At 46.2% G+C, this 22,027-nt stretch overlaps 1 protein-coding gene across 1 annotated transcript in view; it reads left to right on the plus strand.

Annotated features, from left to right (window-relative positions):
• The window catches only part of LOC124545859 (probable tubulin polyglutamylase TTLL2), a 433,526-nt gene that overhangs the window by 306,693 nt on the left and 104,806 nt on the right, over positions 1-22,027 (plus strand). Inside the window, exons 5-6 of the mRNA XM_047124817.1 lie at positions 4,323-4,461; positions 11,550-11,826. Coding sequence (XP_046980773.1) covers positions 4,323-4,461; positions 11,550-11,826 — 416 coding nt within the window. The remainder of the gene's footprint in view (positions 1-4,322; positions 4,462-11,549; positions 11,827-22,027) is intronic.

Below are 22,027 nucleotides of genomic sequence, written 5' to 3' on the forward strand. Positions count from 1 at the left end.
AACGCACTTTCGATACATCCATAACTCCATCACCACATGTCTCCTTCAACTGTCGATGAATTTCAATTGGTTTCACACCACGCAAATTCAGAAAACGAATGATTGCATGCTGTTCAAGTAAGGAAAACGTCGCCATTTGAAGTATTTGAAACAGTTCTCATTCTCGCCGCTGGCGGTAAAATTCCATCTGCCGTACGGTGCTGCCATCTCTGGGACGTATTGACAATGAACGCGGCCTCATTTTAAAACAATGCACATGTTTCTATCTCTTTCCAGTCCGGAGAAAAAAATCGGATGCCTTAGAACTTGAATGCACCTCGTATATGTAGGACTTCCAAAGCGTTAATGCCATTAACAGTGTGTTTATTGAAACGTAAGTGGTTGTTAAATGAAGATTTCTTAATGGTACTAGTGTTCAGATTGTCTCCCAACTTTATCCCGAAGTTCCTATCTGTCTTTTCTACATGATATCTGTTACAATTATCGCAATTAATTTTTAAATGCCGCACTGTTTTATTGTTTCTTTCTCATGCGTCCTGTGGTGCAAGATACTGCCTAGTTCATTATGTGCAAGAACGCCTAGCTGCACTCCACCGGTATGAAATTTCCTTGAGATTTCATTGGAAATGTGTCCGTAATATGGCAGTGTTGCGTAATATAAGGAATTAGTCTTTGTCTACATACAATATTATTTTGTATAAGGATTATATCAAATGTAGCTTCATAGTGGAGTAGTAATTTGATTTATATTCCACGGCAAATGTGATAATTCATATTCATGTGTAAGTAGAGGAAACGGCTCGTCCATGTCTGTAACGCGATTGTTATAACATCTTGTATCTTCGCGAGGAAAACGTAAAAAACAGCCAAATTAGTTGCAATAGTAAAAAGGCTTATTGAAACCACTTGACATAGGTATCGACGTCTTCGTTAAAAGAACCAGTGATTGACACCTAAAATGGTTAACATTATATACATGTTAAAATTCAGCCATAAAGTAAAAGTGACAACAAATCACTGACTTACGAAGAATTTTTGCTCCTACTAGTTACATAATGTTGTGAAGGTACGTCAACAGTGTACTCATAGGGCACAAACAAGGATAAAATTCACCTCCATAAGAATAAAATCACAACGTATTGTACTAATTGTGACTGTAAAGTGCTTCACAACTCCACCTAGTGAACTGACATACTGCAATGTCTCTTGAGGAAAGTTTAGGACGCGAGTGGGTGTACATGTATGCATGGGTCAGGGAAAGAATCGCAACGAATTGACTAGAAATACGGACAAAAAATGGTTGCTTGTATGATAATACGAAAGGATAAATGCTTAGCGTTTTACTATTGCAACGGTTTTGGCTGATTCTTTCTCACGAAGATTGCGCTCTACAGTTGCTGTCTCCAGCCATGTTCAAGATTTTAAACGTCGTGTAATATTTACAAATTATGTACTTACGCAACACTGTTTTCCACTTTGACAGATTTTTATTTTAGATGCTTGAAAATGACATAAACGAATATTCGGCTAATCGCCCTATTAATAAAAATGTTACACTCTACTGTGGATGATGTTTTAACTTTTCAAAACGAAATGTTAGTTACTGTGCATGTACAGGATAGCAGGACGCATACGGGATTAAATTTGTGGGTGATTTGGTACACAGCGCTGCTATCTCAGACACCAGCAACAGCTCCAACCGGCTGCGCATCTAGTTGAACAGAGCTTGGATAGCAGATATGGGTTCGTTATTCCAGGCTTCAGCATTGTGCTAGAGTTCTTCAGTCGCAGTGGCTGGTGGCGAGCCAGGCTCTCGGCAACCCACGACCAGGTGTTCTCTGTGAGTGAAGGTCTGGAGAATGTGCTGGCCAGGGAAACAGTCGAACAGCCTCCGCAACGAGATCAGGACAGCATGAGCAACATGCGGACTTGCCTTATCTTGTAGGAACGTAGCTTCACGGAGACCTCGTAGGCATGCATAGCCACAAGCCGTAACACGTCAGAAATAGAACGGCTGTTATTCAAACTATCGGTTATGTAAACCAGAGAATATCCTTTTTGTGTATCCAAGACACCACATGCAATCACACCAGGTGCTGGCTCAATGTGACAATGATGAATGCAATTTGGCACTAATCGTTCTCCTTGGACCCTCCCCGCTCGGATACAGCTTAAGAGGAATTCGTCTCAAAAAACTATGTGTTGCGAATCCTGCGTCCAGCAATGTCGTTGAACGCACCATAGTCTGTGCGTTTCTCTGTGCTGCCCCGTATCTGTGTGTGTGTGTGTGTGTGTGTGTGTGTGTGCGTGTGTGTGTGGTGATTACTAGCGCTCAGCGGCGAGGTTATCAGCGCCCTTGCAAACATTAAAAGAAACGAGTGTGGCTAAAATGCCTGAATAAGTTGTGACACAGTAAGGGTTAAATCTCCAAAATGACACTCACTAACGCCTACATCACTCGAGTTGACCCACACAACCACTCATACACATTAAGACAACTGAGAAAGGGTGGAAGGTGCCATAGCATAGATAAAATACAAGTAAAGTGACAGATGAGCTAAAAGAACAGCTCATAGAAATGTGACTCGGTGACCTCTTACAAAAGGTAGTCGTCCTGTTAAAATCTCCCTAAAATTTTAGGAAACAAGTTGGACACACCACAAATCCTTAAAACTTGGATCACATTCGTTTAAATGTAACTTAAAACTGAGGGCAGATCTGTTGGCAAATCTACTGCTACCCTCTGGTCTGAAAATAAAACCGAGTCTAGTAAAATGTGGCGCACAGTGATCTGTACTCCACAATCACTACATATCTAAGGGTCCTGTCGCCAGAGGAAGACGCCATGTGTCAAAGTGCTGCGTCCTATACGAAGATGAGTGAGAAGAACCTCATCCCGCCTGCATGGCTGGAAAGAGGTGTGCCACTGCCGCGTCGTTGGCTTTACCAGACGCCGCTGATTGTCTGTCATTTCCAGCCACTCGTCTTCCCATCGACGTATGACTCTGTACCTCAACAGCAAGCTGATAGCATGCATGTGGATGGCACACTGAACTAATTGAGGTTCGCGACACGCCTCCTTGGCTGCTATATCCGCCCTTTCGTTCTCCACAGTACCCATGTGCCTTAGCACCTAGCAGAAAGACACGACCTTCCCCGACCTTTGCAGTCGAAGAACGGTGTCCTTGATATTCTGGTCTATTTTATCTTCTGGGTACAAGCGCTGTAGAGAGTACAAGACAGCCCTTTCTTTCCTCCCAATTCCCATGCATCCTGGCACCCCGGAGAAAGACACCTTCCCCAGCCTTCCTTACTGGAGGTGCGCGTCTTGGATATACTGGACTACTTTATCTGCTGGGTACAAGCGTTGTAGAGAGTGAAGGGCACTCAGGGACTCGGAAGAGACAAGGAATTTAGCACTCGAAACACCTCGCATCTGTTCCAGTGCCCTCAAGATCGCGTGTAGTTCCGCGTCGGAGACAGTTGTGAGGCAATCGGACCTTGAGGACACGATTAGGGAAAACAATAGATCTGCCAACGGAGTCCTCCAGTTTAGACCCATCCGTGAATACAACTACAAAGTTGTGGTGCTCAGTTAGAATGTCGTAAAAGCCATATTCATTTGTCCAACCTCTCCTGTACTGCACTAAATGTGAAACTACTCTGCGCCTCAGCAGTAACCAGGGCGACAGGCGGTTCAAACACTGGATTTGGTGTACCACGTGATCCACACCAAGAGACTCCAGCACACGCTTCGCACGGGTCCGAAACGGTCCCGTTGCCTGTGGACAATTGGTAAACAGACGTTTCATAGCTGGACAAGCAACGGTACGGTATGCTGGTGAACTGGGAGTAGCGGGTAACTTACACTCCTGACGCGCCACGTTGATTTGCCGCCGGATGGTAAGTGGCAGTTCACCAGCCTCAGCATAGAGAAATGAATGAGAAGACTACACTGTAATATTTCCTTGTATATGGCGTGTAATTGTTCCTCCTGCCTGCTATGCGAGGTTGCACTGAGATGCTACTCATTTACATATCGAAGCATGTTGTATACTTCATGCTAACTGGGCGTTTGTTGAACGTCGTTTCATAGTGCTGCAATAAAATGTCTAGCGGTGTTGTTATTGTGGATTAAGCATATTCATGCTGTGCACCTGGTTTCAACACCATCTACAGCACGAGCAGTTTCATCGTTCCTTTTACAGCTCCTTACCAGTGCCCCATACAGATGTGGTTTTCTAGAACACGCCTTAATTTCCTTGTTTTTTATCAGTCCAGGACAATGTGCGACTCGAGTAATGTGCAGTGCTGTGTTTCAGCCCACTGGGATACAACCTGCCACTGGAGTACACCAAGCTGGTGGCAGAGTGCACGCGCCAGAGGCGGAACCGCGAGTCCTCCGTCTGGATCTGCAAGCCCGTCTCGCAGAGCCAGGGCCGCGGTATCTTCCTCTTCAGGGTGAGTACCAACCACTCCGCCACTACCTGCGTCTTCTCTGCGGTACTGCTCCTATTACTGTGTACGGAACGGACCATGTTCCTAGCCTTGCCTTGTCAGCCTGCCAACAGATCACCTTTATTTAGATGTTTACTCACGGACTGAAGTGTTCGTACAGAGGATTCAGTATGCAGTCTATTCTACCTCAATGAATAATGCCATTGCGTGCGTAATAAACTATAAACACAAACAGTTCCAAGTAGTTGATTTGTGTAATCAGCTCACTATTCAAGATGAGAAGAAGTGACTGTTTGAAACCTCGTGATATTTTCCGCTCTTACGTCCCCATTCAAGGACAAATGAAGGGGAAGAGGAAAAAAAGAGGTAAGTCAGGTGTTACGAAACATGAGAAAAAGTCCCCCCCAACGAGATTTTCACCCTGCAGCAGAGTGTGCGCTGATATGAAACTTCCTGGCAGATTAAAACTGTGTGCCGGACCGAGACTCGAACTCGGGACCTTTGTCTTTCGCGGGCATGTGCTCTACCAACTTTATTTATTTATTGGATTTTGTTCGTTTTTGATCGTTGTCTTCGGTCTTTGCGGACGTCAAATGAGATCCGCTAAAGTTCGTTTGTTGAACCTTTCACACAGTTTTTTTATTACAGAGGCCAACCAGCTCTCTGGCCGACCAACTGAGCTACCCAGGCACAACTCACGCCCCGTCCTCACAGCTTTACTTCTGGCAGTATCTCGTCTCCTACCTTCCAAACTTTACAGAAGCTCTCCTGCGAACCTTGCAGAACTAGTACTCCTGAAAGAAAGGCTATTGCGGAGAAATGGCTTAGCCACAGCCTGAGGTCCCGAGTTCGATTCTCGGTCCGGCACCCAGTTTTAATCTGCCAGGAAGTTTCATATCAGCGTACACTCCGCTGCAGGGTGAAAATGTCATTTGGAAACATCCCCCAGGCTCTGGCTAAGCCATGTCTCCGCAATATCCTTTCTTTCAGGAGTGCTAGTTCTGCAAGTTTCACAGGAGAGCTTCTGTAATGCTTGGAAGGTAGGAGACGAGACACTGGCAGAATTGAAGCTGTGAGGACGGGGCGTGAGTCGTGCTTGGGTAGCTCAGTTGGTAGAGCACTTGCCCGCGAAAGGCAAAAGTCCCGAGTTCGAGTCTCAGTCCGGCACACAGTTTTAATCTGCCGGGAAGTTTTATGAGAAAAAGTGATTTTAATATTTGACCTGCGATTACATCAATATATAAGTACGTACAATAATGGTCCTCTTTGGTGTATCGAATTTGCAAGTAGCGTTATTGGCATCTGGTGTGTTACCAGAATGAAGTAATTTCCCGAAATTCAGTCAGTCGTCAATCTGCATGGCGAAACAAGTAGCTAAGTCAATCGAAACCGACGCAATAGTTCCATAATAATCATTGGTTGTGATAATTCAGCGATAGTACTCGCATCACGTGATTGTGAGGAAGCTGACTGAAGAGCTTCACTGCACCCGGGCGGCAAAACTTCGTCAGGTTTTGCAGATCTTCATATTTTAGCCTAGAAATTGGAAGGGGATACGGAATAAAGAGAGGAATTGTTCGAGATAGATTGCAGCGAACAGGAGACAACTGTAAAGCTGTTGTGCACTAGATAAGCTAGAAATTCTGAAGTTAAATGTACCACTGTAAGCAGGTACTGGCAGTTCATACAGCTCATCCACTGGTTGAAAGTGTTATAATGCCCTTACGATGCCAGTCCTTACGGTGCCAATCCTTACGATGATGAAGTTTTCACTTTGACCACCAGGAGATTCACAAAATATATACATTACCAGCCAGAACGCTATGACCAACTAACTAGTAGCCGGTGTGTCCACCTTTGGCACGGATAACAGCGGCGAGGGCTCGTTGCTTGGAAGCAACGAGGCCTTGGTAGGTCGCTGGCGGGAGTTGGCACCACATCTGCACTCACAAGTCACCTAACTCCCGTAAATTTCGGAAAGGGGGCCGATGTGCTCTGACGCCACGTTCGATTATATCCCAGATGTGTTCGATGGGTTCGGATCGGCCGAGTTGCGGGGGTGTACCACATCAACTGAAACTCGCCTCTGTGTTCCTGGAACCGCTCCATCACACTTCTGGTCTTGTGATACGGCACATTCTTGTCGAAAAATGCCACTTCCTTTGGGAAACATAATCGTTATGAAGGGGTGTCATGGTGCCTTGCACGAGTTCCACTGGACCCATGGATGCCCAAGTCAATGTTACCCAGAGCATAATGAAGCCGCCGCCAGCTTGTTTCCATCCGGCAGTACAAATGTCAAGGAGCTGTTCCCCTGGAAGACGACGGATTCGCGCCCTCCCATTTGCGTGATGAAGAAGGTGTCGAGATTCATCAGACCATGCAACGCTCTGCCACTGCGGCTACGTCCAGTGCCGATGGTCAGTTGCCCATTTCAGTCTTAGCTGCCGAAGACTTGGTGTTAACATTGGCACGTACATGGGTCGTCGGGTGCGGAGGCCCATCGTTGGGGGTGTTCGGTGCACTGTGTATTCAGACGCATTTGCACTCTGCCCAGCATTAATGTCTGATGTTAGTTCTGCCACAGTTCGCGGTCTGTCCTGTTTTACCAGTTTTGCCATAGTACGACGTCCGACATCCTTAATGAGGGGTGGTTACCCAATCCCACGACGTCTGCACGTGTTTTCGCCTTGTTTTCGCCACTTGTTGAAGACACTCACCACAGCATTCCTCGAACACCCGACATATCGTGGAGTTTCCGAAACGCTCGTCCCGAGCCTCCAGGCCATTGCAGTCTTCCCTCTATCAAAGTCGCATAGATCGCGCGCATTCCCCATTTTACACACGGACAGCACGCTCACTCGTACAACATGAAGCGTGCGTGTGTCGGACTAGCAGTCATTATTCACCAGATGTTTCTGTTATCGCCTGGGCGGGTTTACATCGAAAGTATGTCGATGGTCATAATATGCTGGCTGATCAGAGTACAGCTTTTCAGTGTCCTTACATTAAGCATAAGTGATGAAGTGAAACAGGATTAACGTTACTTCAATGACGATGTGTCCGCGGGCCTTAAGGTGTACGTCACAGCACGTGGTACAACAGGTCTTACGTATTCCATTGACTGTCTCCAGCGGGGAGAGAGTTACTACTTCAGGCCAGTTTAATAATTCCTAACTGCGCCTTTAAATACATGCAAGCTCTCGACAACACAGAACAAAGTTAAAAAATTTTCGTGGTTATCCTGTCATTGGCATATTTATTTCCTGTGAGACCTGGACTGAGCCAAGCGTTCGCTGTGTACATCGGGCATGCGCAGTGCATTCAGGATAAACATAAAAACAATATTCTCCTGTTGCAAAATCATGAAAATTGAACGAGTAAATCGAAATTTTCCGCTTAAGTAATCATCATTGGTTGCTATATCTGGCAGGGATACGTTTTCTGCGGAGCCTGTGCAAATAGCCGCCTTCTTTTTGTTTTTCCTTGCCTCCTGTTTGCTGATGGGAAAGACTGCATCATAATTATGTTTGCTTTGCTCTTCTGTGGCCGGGCGGGTCACCACTTATTTGCCTGCTTCTTCCCCCCCGAGAAACTGACATAATGGTTCTCTCCTCTTACAGTAAGACTATGAGTGCTGATGTCTCTTAACTACAGCTACGAAGCAGCCTTGTCTGGAAGTAACCTTGTCTTGAAAGATTAATCGCCAAAATGTGCCCCCGTCGGAGGTTCGAGTCCTCCCTCGGGCTTTCGACCGCTGCTTCCCTCGATATCCTCTGGTAATGACTATCCAGGAGTCTATTTATGTCCTCGAAAACCGTAGATATTTAGTGGCCTTCATCTGGACCACAGGACATGTCGGAATCCCGGGAAATACACAAGCTGACAGGCTGGCCCAACAGGCTACCAGTAAACCGATTCTGAAGATCGGCACGCCGGAGACTGATCTCCGATGGGTCTTACGCCACAGAGTTTTTGGGACCTGGAATATCGAATGGCACACCCTAAGTACGCCAAATAAATTAAGTGCTGTAAGGGAGATGACGAATGTGCAGAGGTCATCCATGCGAGATACCCACAGGGACTCCGTTGTCTTTTGCCGGCTCTGCATCGACCATACTTGGCTGACACAGTGACCTCCTCTATCGTGAGGACTTACCCCAGTATTGCTGTCGGCTCTCGGTTGACGGTAGTCCACATTTTGTTGGACTCTCCAAATCTAGCCGCCCTGAGGCTGTCTTTTAACCTTTCGGACACACTAGTTACGATGTTAGGCGACATTACCTCAACGGCTTATCTAGTATTACGTTTTCTTCGCCGTGGGAGGGGGGAGGAGTTCTCACTCAGTCTAAGGGTGGGCGTGTGGCCTTCTCTCCCAGGACTTCATCCAACCTAACTTAAAACTTTTCCTCTCTCTCTCTAGTGCTGTCTGTTCGACTTCGTCTCGTCCTTTTACCATCTTTGTTTCTGTTTCCTTGTGTTTTCAAGTTATAGATTTTAGCGTGTTGCAGAGTGGCTGGCTCATCCTTTTTTATCCTTGTGATCAGCCAGCCCAGGCCATCTGCTATCTGTTCTAACACCTTCTACCGCTTTCTCTCTTTTAGTTCACGTTTTCACTTTTCGCTTGCTTCTTTCGTTTTCTCCTTCACTGTGGTTCCTAGTTAGTTTTACGCCTATTTTCCTTCCCCAGATTTCAGATGATGAGGTTTGGTTGGGGAATAGTTTTAAACCGATACTTGTTTAAATGAGGAGAAAGAGACTGATGACCTTGTCGTTTAGTCCCTTTCCTCTCCAAACCAACCAACCAACACCTATCACCATACAACTGACAGGGTGTGGGTTTGGGATCAACTGGTCCCCTCGGAGAAAAATCATTCCCCCTACACACCCAGAAATATTTTATCCCCCTAGAAAAACATTTTTAGCTATTGCATATATGCTTTTCAGTCATATAATGTTAAATAGTGTTTACTATGGCCGACGAATCATCTGCATTTTGAACAGAGGGTCAGGGACTGTAACCCATAAATTGCAACATGCAGGTGTGTCAACACCTTGCAGCTAAGAGAGCTCACTAGGCTGGGAAAGCAGGGCAAACTCGTAAAAAAGCGTAAATATGTCAGAATGTTTTGATTTAAATGTCTTTCAAGCTGCCAGATAAGTCGAAAAGCTAGTCCTCTTCTTTTACATCTAACTCTGCGCAGGATGTATTCGGCTTTTTTGTACTGTGATAGCATTTTTCATTCTGCATCCCAACTTTTACTCTGCCATAATTTTGACATTAGACGGCCATAACTTGACAACCGACGTAGATTTTTCTTGACTTGGGTTACGACTGATATGGTACAGGTTTTCTTATTGTCTTTCAATTCGTATTGTTTATATCGGGGCAATGGATACAGTTTCACAAAGCAACAAGACGACCATTAATTACATGAATTTGTTTATCTTCTTAAACAGATTAGCACAAGTTAGGAACATTTCGCGCGTAAAATAGCTTACAAAAATATGTTTTATACACTTAAAATCCAAACGAAGCTACTTTCTTGAAAGCGAATCTTCAATTTTATCGTAAGTATGCTTTTTGTATTTATCTGATTCACTTTAAACCGTTTTCGCGCATTCAGTTCTCGTGAGAATGAATTTTACGTGCTACATTTAGGTCGACTTTTAAACCATTGTATCTGGAAAACGGTGAAACGTCCCCTTAGAAAAATTATGAATGACTGCGCTGGTAAACTTCTACGTTATTTGATTTTCAAACAGCTGAGCAAAACTGAGCGCTACGTGGTGTTACCAACATAAAAACCTGAACAGCCTACTTACAACGGATAAAGATTATTGGACAAAAAAATTCCGTTTGGCATTATCCATTTACCTACCTTCGCGCGAAGTTTGAACGATTCGTATGAGTTTGAAGTACAGAAGTGGCTTGCTTCAAAAACCTTCAAGAAAAACTTTTTCGTGTTTTTGCACGTAAAATCAGAACGGTGCATATACGAATGGTGCCTGTACCTGAGGATTAATTGCAGCCCAATTTAGATATTTGCAAAAGCAATTAATCGATTCGCGTAATTTGCCATAACGCCAGCTCCCGTTCGTCGTTCAAATCTTGATTAATGTAGTGTAACACAGCAACAGTAAGACAAATGTTCGAATGACTATTCAAATGGCTGCTGGTCCGGGATAAACCAAAAACTATTTACCCCATGTGCCTAGTTCAAATACGAACCGAGCACCGAAACCACCACAAACCGCGATTCTGCGAGAGGTCTTTTCAGATACAAGGGTTGTTCAGAAAGTCAGGAACGATCGGTCGCGAAATGGAAACCAGATCTTCCAGATACTTCTCTACATAGTCGCCGCTCCAAACCAAATATCCAACACCATCGTCATAGAAGGCAGCCGCCTGTGCTTTCTGAAAATTCTATACACTAGTCTATAATGCGTAGCCTGCGCCCAAGTGTTGTCTTCGCATCCAGCGTTTCATGTGAACAGAGATGATACTCAGGACGAGCCAATTAGGGCTGTGTTGTGGGTGATGGAACACTTCCCATCGAAAAGGCTGCAGGAGCATCTTCACTGCCCCTGCAGAGTGCGGCTGAGAATTGCCATGTAGAAGGAAGTGCGTGTCAGTTGAGTTAGGTGGGTTGCATTCATTACGGCGAAGCCGTTCAGCGGGCCCTCCTACTTGGCGGGAGACATTGTTGTTTTAGGCACCTTTACTCGCTTACAGTACGGTCACGACTGAAAAGAGCGTCTTGATGCGGTCGACGGACATACTAGAGACACTGCCCAAACCGTCTGTGAAAAGCCTCGTCGGATTTTCACAGTGGTTTCCATTTCGTGACCGATCGTTCCTCACTTTCCGAATAGCCCTTGAACATTTGTAACAGCGCTTCCGCGCTGTGGCGATACTGGCATGACTTGCATCATTGTTGGTGGGTCCCATTAGCCTCTCGTCCTTCTACACAATGTACAGTGTTCCAAAGCGACTACTTTGCTGTTTAAGCGGGTGACTAATATTTTGTGCTGGAGTTGATTACAGAAGAGGAAGTAAACGGGTGTTTGGCCTCTGGCACTGCCTCCAGAAAGTGAGCGAGCTGACGTACGACTCGAACGCGGTGGTGCAGCAGTACATCGAGAACCCGCTGCTGATCGGCGGCTACAAGTTCGACCTGCGACTGTACGTATGCATCCCGTCGTACCATCCGCTCACTGTCTACCTGTACCGCGAGGGCCTCGCCCGCTTCGGCACCGACAAGTTCTCGCTCAGCGATCTCGACAACCCCTTCCGCCACCTCACCAACAGTTCGCTCAACAAACTGGGCCGCGGCTACACGCAGAAGAAGGACAGGGTTGGCGCAGGTACGTCTCGCACCGCCATGCACTTGGCGAGCCAGTTTTGTGTGTGTGTGTGTGTGTGTGTGTGTGTGTGTGTGTGTGTGTGTGTGCGTGTGCGTGTGTGTGCGTGTACGTGTGTGTTACAGCTCTACCCGTATTTTTTTTTACTTAATTTTACTTCCTTCTTCTGTACTGTGCTTTGGTTGCATTTTCAGTGCACGTACGAGGGCTAGTCAGAAAGTAGCGAACGTTTTGGCATTATAAAAAAAAACTAAGTACAAGAAATACATTTTACTATACAGGGTGTTACAAAAAGGTACGGCCAAACTTTCAGGAAACATTCCTCACACACAAATAAAGAAAAGATGTTATGTGGACATTGCATGGGGGCTTAATTAAATATATGATTGAAAATGTTTTTAGTTTTTAGTAGCTGTAAGTCTGATTACGCTGTCTCGTAATCGGTTGGCCCTGACTAGTATTATTACGCTATCTGACTGCAAAGAACAATGTAAGAAAATTTTCGTAAACACAGTTAATTAATTAAGTCCCCAGCAACTATAAAACCTACAAAATCCAAGCACAAATGTAACTGTTCTGTATGTGGGAGTGTGACTCAACGTCCACATCTGGCACGGTTCTTTTCCAACAAGACAAGAATTTTTTAAATATCCACTATGCTGACGTGACAAAAGAAATTTAGAAAAACTATAATTACGCAAGAAAACAGAATTCACTCTAATACAAGAACACAAGCCAGATGCTTTGTTGACTGAACCTGTAGTGACGCATTATTTCAGACACACAATTAATAAAAGAACATTGTAATTTTTACCTTCATATATATTGACGAAATGCACTCATTACAATAACATCTGCTATCTCTCCCATCAAATAACTGCATAAAACATGGAACAACACTCTCCACTATTACATCTTACTCCGACTTCACGACAAGCAGTGCCCACTAGCACATCTCGGTACGAACTCTTAACACATACTGTCCTCTACGATCTCTCGACAAGCACTGTCCTCCACGAGCTCTCTACTAGCACACACTTCTACGAACTCTCTACAATCACTGTGGAGGCGGCTTAATAGTACTCTTTGGCGCAATCTCTGGCGCAGTGGCACAGTGTAGCCACCTTTCAACATGTGTCCGGAAACGCTTAATTTCCATGTTAGAGCCCATTTTAGTTTCGTTAGTATGTACTGTACTTCCTCGATTCACCGCCAGTTGACCCAATTGAAGGAAGGTAATGTTGACTTCGGTGCTTGTGCTGACATGCGACTCATTGCTCTACAGTACTATCATCAAGCACATCAGTACGTAGCATCAAAAGGTTAGTGTTCATCACGAACGTGGTTTTGCAGTCAGTGCAATGTTTACAAAAAAATGGTTCAAATGGCTCTGAGCACTATGGGACTTAACACTATGGTCACCAGTCCCCTAGAACTTAGAACTACTTAAACCTAACTAACCTAAGGACATCACACACATCCATGCCCGAGGCAGGATTCGAACCTGCGACCGTAGCAGTCGCGCGGTTCCGGACTGAGCGCATAGAACCGCTAGATCACCGTGGCCGGCGCAATGTTTACAAATGCGGAGTTGGCAGATGCCCATTTGATGTATGGATCAGCACGGGGCAATAGCCGTGGCGCGGTACGTTTGTATCGAGACAGATTTCCAGAACGATGGTGTCCCGACAGGAAGACGTTCGAAGCAATTGATCGGCGTCTTAGGGAGCACGGAACATTCCAGCCTATGACTCGCGACTGGGGAAGACCTAGAACGACAAGGACACCTGCAATGGACGAGGCAATTCTTCGTGCAGTTGACGATAACCCTAATGTCAGCGTCAGAGAAGTTGCTGCTGTACAAGGTAACGTTGACCACGTCACTGTACGGAGAGTGCTACGGGAGAACCAGTTTTTTCCGTACCATGTACAGCGTGTGCAGGCACTGTCAGCAGCTGATTGGCCTACACGGGTACACTTCTGTGAATGGTTCATCCAACAATGTGTCAATCCTCATTTCAGTGCAAATGTTCTCTTTACGGATGAGGCTTCGTTCCAACGTGTTCAAATTGTAAATTTTCACAATCAACATGTGTGGGCTGACGAGAATCCGCACGCAATTGTGCAATCACGTCATCAGCACAGATTTTCTGTGAACGTTTGGGCAGACGTTGTTGGTGATGTCTTGATTGGGCCCCATAACATTTGAGCAGGCAATGTTGGTGATGTCTTGATTGGGCCCCATGCACTTCCACCTTCGCTCAATGGAGCATGTTATCATGATTTCATACGGGATACTCTACCTGTGCTGCTAGAACATGTGCCTTTACAGGTACGACACAACATGGGTTCATGCACGATGGAGCTCCTGCACATTTCAGTCGAAGTGTTCGTACGCTTCTCAACAACAGATTCGGTGACCGATGGATTGGTAGAGGCGGACCAATTCCATGGCCTCCATGCTCTCCTGACCTCAACCCTCTTGACTTTCATTTATGAGGGCATTTGAAAGCTCTTGTCTACGCAACCCCGGTACCAAATGTAGAGACTCTTCGTGCTCGTATTGTGGACGGCTGTGATACAATACGCCATTCTCCAGGGCTGCATCAGCGCATCAGGGATTCCATGCGACGGAGGGTGGATGCATGTATCCTCGCTAACGGAGGACATTTTGAACATTTCCTGTAACAAAGTGTTTGAAGTCACGCTGGTACGTTGTGTTGCTGTGTGTTTCCATTCCATGATTAATGTGATTTGAAGAGAAGTAATAAAATGAGCTCTAACATGGAGAGTAAGCGTTTCCGGACACATGTCCACATAACATATTTTCTTTCTTTGTATGTGAGGAATGTTTCCTGAAAGTTTGGCCATACCTTTTTGAAACACCCTGTATACATCTGAAAGAGTGACTGACATACTACTTTTCTAAATAGTCACCAAACACATTGAGGCACTTATCATAGCGGTGGACAAGCTTTGAAAGACCTTCGTCGTAAAATTCTGCCGCCTGAGACTTCAGCCAGTGAGTCACGCCTGCCTGGAGTTCCGCATCGTCATCAAAGCGCTGCGTTGCAAGTCAGTTCTTCATCTTGTGAAACAAGTGGAAGCCGCTTGGTACAAGATCGGGGCTGTAGGGCGGATGAGGGAAAATTTCCGATTTGAATAAATTAAGGAGTTCTTAAGTGCGGTTTTGTCGTGTGAGGTCGGGCATTGTCGTGCAAAAACAAAATTTTGGACGTCAACTTAAAATTTTGGACGTCAGGTTTCCTCGGCGTTTGTTTTGCACTGCTTTTCTAAGGCTGTGCGAAGTTTGACAGTACCAGGTAGAATTTACGGTTGCTCCACGTTCGAGAAAATCAATAAGAAGCACACCTTGCCTATCCCAAAACACTGTCGCCATCAACTTCCTTGCTGACAATTTTTGGAAACATATTCTTGTTTTTTTTTTTGGGGGGGGGAGGGAGGACACCTTGTGTGCCCCTACTCCATGGACTGCAATTTTGTCTTACAATTGACGTGTTTTACCCAAGTCCCGTCACCGGTTACGATTCGATCCAGTAATGAATCACCATGTTTGTGGTCGGCCTCCAGAAATGTCAACGTTGTCCCTATTCACTGTTCTTTATGGTGCTCTGTAAGCATTTTGGGCACCCATCGTACACAAAATTTGTGGTAGCCTAGCTTTTGAGTAACAATATCAAACAACAAACTCCGTGAAACTTGTGGAAAATTAAGCGAAAGCTCCGTTATTGTAAAGCGACAGTTTTCGCGAATAGTTTCATCAACTTTAGCGACAAGATCGTCAGTCACAATGCTCGGGCGTCCACTCTCCTTTTCATCATGAACGTTGGTTCGGCCATTTTTAAACCGAATGCACCATTTCCGGGAGGACCATTCACTCATTATGTTGTTTCCGTACACTTCGCACAGTTCACGATAAATTTCTATAGGTTTTAGGTTTTTTGCCAACAACAACCGTATCACAGACCGCACCTCAGAACTGGTCGGATATTCGATTGCAGCGCACATTTCAAATTCGAATATCGAAAACCCCATACGTGCAGAGACGTTCCCGCTGTCACGGATGGATGCCGACTGAGCTGACGAGCAGGTTAATACCAAAATATACGTGATCGGCGCTCGCCTAGCTGCGTCAGACGGAAACGTTCCCTACTTTCTGACTAGCCCTCGTATTAAATTCCATGCTCATACCCGACAACGAAACATGTAGAATTGTCATCATTTTTAAACAGTTTCTGCCGGTAGATATGCAATGCTGCTTTTACTGCAGGTTACAGAACGTACGTCATTAATGTGCAGCCACCTGCTGAGATTTAAAAGTTTTTGCGTGAAGAAAGCGACTGATGCTACAATCTCTGAAGCTGTATTCAATATGGTCGCTCCTATTTCTTTAACATCACATAAACCGTCGTTAAAATTATTGATGAAGCTAAATAACCGATGGAGCGCTTTAATATAGAAGTTTCTGGAAACCCAATGTGTGTAGAAGAGTGGAATACACAACTGGAATAGAGTTTAAACGCTGCAGACATTGTTTCATTCACACAATATTGCACACATCAGTTAATATTAAAGCAAATGGGTTGTCGTTTTTTGATTATCAATTACAACGAGCTACGTATATTATGCCCTTACTCTATCATTATTTATATACTCCTTTTTCCACAGCATTCTTTATATGATAGATCGACGAAACCGTAACGTTCTTTCTTTGAACAGCATACCATAAGGACGTTCTCTAGCACTTTTTTTTTTAAAAAAAGTATTTCAACTCGACCTCCAACAGTCTGTGTTCACTCACAACTTTACACACCAATAATAAATTACTGAGGACCTTTTCTACAATTTTTGTTCACTTCGCCATCCTGCAAACAAAGGCCATTATTATCTTCCTCTTCACTGTCCATCAGCTGTCTCCCTTCCGCGATCCTCTGAATTTATGCTAATTTTAATTTATTTCGGCATAGTAACTCAGAGCAAAAATCGTAATATCAAATTATAATTAATATAGACTAATGAAATTTGGGGAACACATTTGTGTAGATAATATGTTTAAGTGATCAAAATTGCAGGATCACAGGTTAATGTAAGCGCGAGATAACTATTGCAAATGTGAAATGCTGGTACATTAGTAACCGGTGTAACCGCCAGAATGTTGAACGCAAGCATGAAAACGTACATGCATTGTGTTGTACAGGTTCCGGACGTCAGTTTGTGGGGCAGAGTTCCATGCATGTTGCATTTGATCGGTCAGTACAGTGTCGGTTAATGCTGTTTGTGGATAAAGCTCGAGTTGTCACTCGATGATGTTCCACAGGTAGTCGACTGGAGACTGAGTTGGTGATCTATCAGGCCAGAGCAACGTGTCGACACTCTGTAGAGCATGTTGGGTTACAACAGGGGTATTGGGCGAGCGTTATTCTGTTGGAAAACACACTCTGGAATCCTGTTCATGAATGGCAGTGCTACAGATCGAATCACCAGATTGACGTACAAATTTGCAACCATGGTGCGTCAGATACCCACGAGAGTGCTCCTGCTGTCATATTAAATCGCACCCTAGACCGTCATTCCAGCTGTAGGTCCAGTGTGTCTAGCTCACAGACGGGTTGGTTGCAGGCCCCCAACTGGCCTCCTTCTGACCAACACACGAACATCACTGACACCGAGGCGTAACCAGCTTTCATCAGGAAACACAACAGACCTCCCCCCTGCCCTCCAATGAGCTCTCGCTTGGCACCACTTAAATCGGAAGTGACGCTGATTTGGGGTCAGTGGAACGCACGCTACAGGGCGCCTGGTTCAAATGGCTCTGAGCACTATGGGACTTAATGTTGTGTCTAGACAAGACAGCCTAGACACAATGAGAGGAAGCCGAAAGGCACGCGCTAAGCTAAAGCAGGATGGCGTGAGGTATGAAACAGGATACGTAATGAATGCTATAAAGAAAAGTACGTAGCTTCTGGAATACTTAACTTTAATCCATCCTTTTGGTACATCTGGAGATTGTGGCGATACAAGTGAGACTCTTTAGATACGAGGGCAGTTCAATAAGTAATGCAACACTTTTTTTTCTCGGCCAATTTTGGTTGGAAAAACCGGAAATTTCTTGTGGAATATTTTCCAACATTCCCGCTTCGTCTCGTATAGTTTCATTGACTTCCGACAGGTGGCAGCGCTGTACGGAGCTGTTAAAATGGCGTCTGTAACGGATGTGCGTTGCAAACAACGGGCAGTGATCGAGTTTCTTTTGGCGGAAAACCAGGGCATCTCAGATATTCATAGGCGCTTGCAGAATGTCTACGGTGATCTGGCAGTGGACAAAAGCACGGTGAGTCGTTGGGCAAAGCGTGTGTCATCATCGCCGCAAGGTCAAGCAAGACTGTCTGATCTCCCGCGTGCGGGCCGGCCGTGCACAGCTGTGACTCCTGCAATGGCGGAGCGTGCGAACACACTCGTTCGAGATGATCGACGGATCACCATCAAACAACTCAGTGCTCAACTTGACATCTCTGTTGGTAGTGCTGTCACAATTGTTCACCAGTTGGGATATTCAAAGGTTTGTTCCCGCTGGGTCCCTCGTTGTCTAACCGAACACCATAAAGAGCAAAGGAGAACCATCTGTGCGGAATTGCTTGCTCGTCATGTGGCTGAGGGTGACAATTTCTTGTCAAATATTGTTACAGGCGATGAAACATGGGTTCATCACTTCGAACCTGAAACAAAACGGCAATCAATGGAGTGGCGCCACACCCACTCCCCTACCAAGGAAAAGTTTAAAGCCATACCCTCAGCCGGTAAAGTCATGGTTACAGTCTTCTGGGACGCTGAAGGGGTTATTTGTTCGATGTCCTTCCCCATGGTCAAACGATCAACTCTGAAGTGTATTGTGCTACTCTTCAGAAATTGAAGAAACGACTTCAGCGTGTTCGTAGGCACAAAAATCTGAACGAACTTCTCCTTCTTCATGACAACGCAAGACCTCACACAAGTCTTCGCACCCGAGAGGAGCTCACAAAACTTCAGTGGACTGTTCTTCGTCATGCACCCTACAGCCCCGATCTCGCACCGTCGGATTTCCATATGTTTGGCCCAATGAAGGACGCAATCCGTGGGAGGCACTACGCGGATGATGAAGTAGTTATTAATGCAGTACGACGTTGGCTCCGACATCGACCAGTGGAATGGTACCGTGCAGGCATACAGACCCTCATTTCAAGGTGGCGTAAGGCCGTAGCATTGAATGGAGATTACGTTGAAAAATAGTGTTTTGTAGCTAAAAGATTGGGGAATAACCTGGTGTATTTCAATACTGAATAAAACAACCCCTGTTTCAGAAAAAAAATGTGTTGCATTACTTATTGAACTGCCCTCGTACATGCAATGTTACTAATGGCGCCTTGCTAGGTCGTAGCCATTGACTTAGCTGAAGGCTATTCTAACTATCGGCTCGGCAAAGGAGCGAGGCTTCGTCAGTATAGTCGCTAGCTACGTCGTCCGTACAACTGGGGCGAGTGCTATCCCGTATCTCGAGACCTGCCTTGTGGTGGCGCTCGGTCTGCGATCACACAGTGGCGACACGCGGGTCCGACATGTACTAATGGACCGCGGCCGATTTAAAGCTACCACCTAGCAAGTGTGGTGTCCGGCGGTGACACCACACTTAACATCTGAGGTTGTCAGTCCCCTAAAACTTAGAACTACTTAAACCTAACTAACCTAAGGACATCACACACATCCATGTCCGAGGCAGGATTCGAACCTGCGACGGTCGCAGGCCGGCCCAGGGCGTCTGGCTCGGAGCTGTCCATGAGGTAACCTGTCTGTAACAAGCCATTGTGTCACTGTGGTGCCGACTGCTGCTCAGATTGCTGTTGCAGATGCAGTACGATGCGCTAGAGCTATACAATGAACACGACGATCCTTCCTCTTGGTAGTGCCATGGGCTGTCTGGAGCCCAGCCTTCTTGCGACCATACATTCTAGTGACCACCACTGCCGGCAATCATGTACAGTGGCTACATTCCTGCCCAGTCTTTCTGCAATATTGCAGAAGAAACACACAGCTTCACGTAGCTCTGTTACACGACCTCGTTCAAAGTCAGTGAGGCGTTGTTAATGGCGTCAGTGTCGCCTTAAAGGCATTGTTGACTAACATCAACTCGCCACGTCCAATCTCAAGGCTAACTTAAGTTTACGAACGTTACATCGTGTATTTAAAGCATATCTGATTTGCCGCCTCATAGTGGTGCTACTAGCGCCTCTCTTATGTGACTGGCGCGAAACTGGAACAGACATTATCTTTCAGACGTAGAAATACGCCTACCAAGTTTCGCTTATGTCACACAACTCCTTCTTGGTTTTGCGATTCTTTTCCGTCAATGCTTTTATACGATATAAAATATACGTACAGTATTTTATATATGTTTGCGTACGTCATACAACATAAACGAAAGAAAACACAGAATTAGCCGAGCGGTCTGAGGCACTGCAGTCACGGACTGTGCGGCTGGTCCCGGCGGAGTTTCGAGTCCTCCCTCGGGCATGGGTGTGTGTGTTTGTCCTTAGGAAAATTTAGGTTAAGTAGTGTGTAAGCTTAGGGACTGATGACCTTAGCAGTTAAGTCCCGTAAGATTTCACACATATTTTTGAAAACACAGACAATAAACAATTAATCAAAGGAAATTCTGTCACAGTGTATGTGTAGGAACACGCTTTTAAAACCGAATAATCAGAAATTAAAAATCAGACAGACTGAATTACACTCCTGGAAATGGAAAAAAGAACACATTGACACCGGTGTGTCAGACCCACCATACTTGCTCCGGACACTGCGAGAGGGCTGTACAAGCAATGATCACACGCACGGCACAGCGGACACACCAGGAACCGCGGTGTTGGCCGTCGAATGGCGCTAGCTGCGCAGCATTTGTGCACCGCCGCCGTCAGTGTCAGCCAGTTTGCCGTGGCATACGGAGCTCCATCGCAGTCTTTAACATTGGTAGCATGCCGCGACAGCGTGGACGTGAACCGTATGTGCAGTTGACGGACTTTGAGCGAGGGCGTATAGTGGGCATGCGGGAGGCCGGGTGGACGTACCGCCGAATTGCTCAACACGTGGGGCGTGAGGTCTCCACAGTACATCGATGTTGTCGCCAGTGGTCGGCGGAAGGTGCACGTGCCCGTCGACCTGGGACCGGACCGCAGCGACGCACGGATGCACGCCAAGACCGTAGGATCCTACGCAGTGCCGTAGGGGACCGCACCGCCACTTCCCAGCAAATTAGGGACACTGTTGCTCCTGGGGTATCGGCGAGGACCATTCGCAACCGTCTCCATGAAGCTGGGCTACGGTCCCGCACACCGTTAGGCCGTCTTCCGCTCACGCCCCAACATCGTGCAGCCCGCCTCCACTGGTGTCGCGACAGGCGTGAATGGAGTCACGAATGGAGACGTGTCGTCTTCAGCGATGAGAGTCGCTTCTGCCTTGGTGCCAATGATGGTCGTATGCGTGTTTGGCGCCGTGCAGGTGAGCGCCACAATCAGGACTGCATACGACCGAGGCACACAGGGCCAACACCCGGCATCATGGTGTGGGGAGCGATCTCCTACACTGGCCGTACACCACTGGTGATCGTCGAGGGGACACTGAATAGTGCACGGTACATCCAAACCGTCATCGAACCCATCGTTCTACCATTCCTAGACCGGCAAGGGAACTTGCTGTTCCAACAGGACAATGCACGTCCGCATGTATCCCGTGCCACCCAACGTGCTCTAGAAGGTGTAAGTCAACTACCCTGGCCAGCAAGATCTCCGGATCTGTCCCCCATTGATCATGTTTGGGACTGGATGAAGCCTCGTCTCACGCGGTCTGCACGTCCAGCACGAACGCTGGTCCAACTGAGGCGCCAGGTGGAAATGGCATGGCAAGCCGTTCCACAGGACTACATCCAGCATCTCTACGATCGTCTCCATGGGAGAATAGCAGCCTGCATTGCTGCGAAAGGTGGATATACACTGTACTAGTGCCGACATTGTGCATGCTCTGTTGCCTGTGTCTATGTGCCTGTGGTTCTGTCAGTGTGATCATGTGATGTATCTGACCCCAGGAATGTGTCAATAAAGTTTCCCCTTCCTGGGACAATGAATTCACGGTGTTCTTATTTCAATTTCCAGGAGTG

The sequence above is a fragment of the Schistocerca americana genome, chromosome 8 (assembly GCF_021461395.2).
Source record: "Schistocerca americana isolate TAMUIC-IGC-003095 chromosome 8, iqSchAmer2.1, whole genome shotgun sequence".
Taxonomy (NCBI): Eukaryota; Metazoa; Arthropoda; class Insecta; order Orthoptera; family Acrididae; genus Schistocerca; species Schistocerca americana.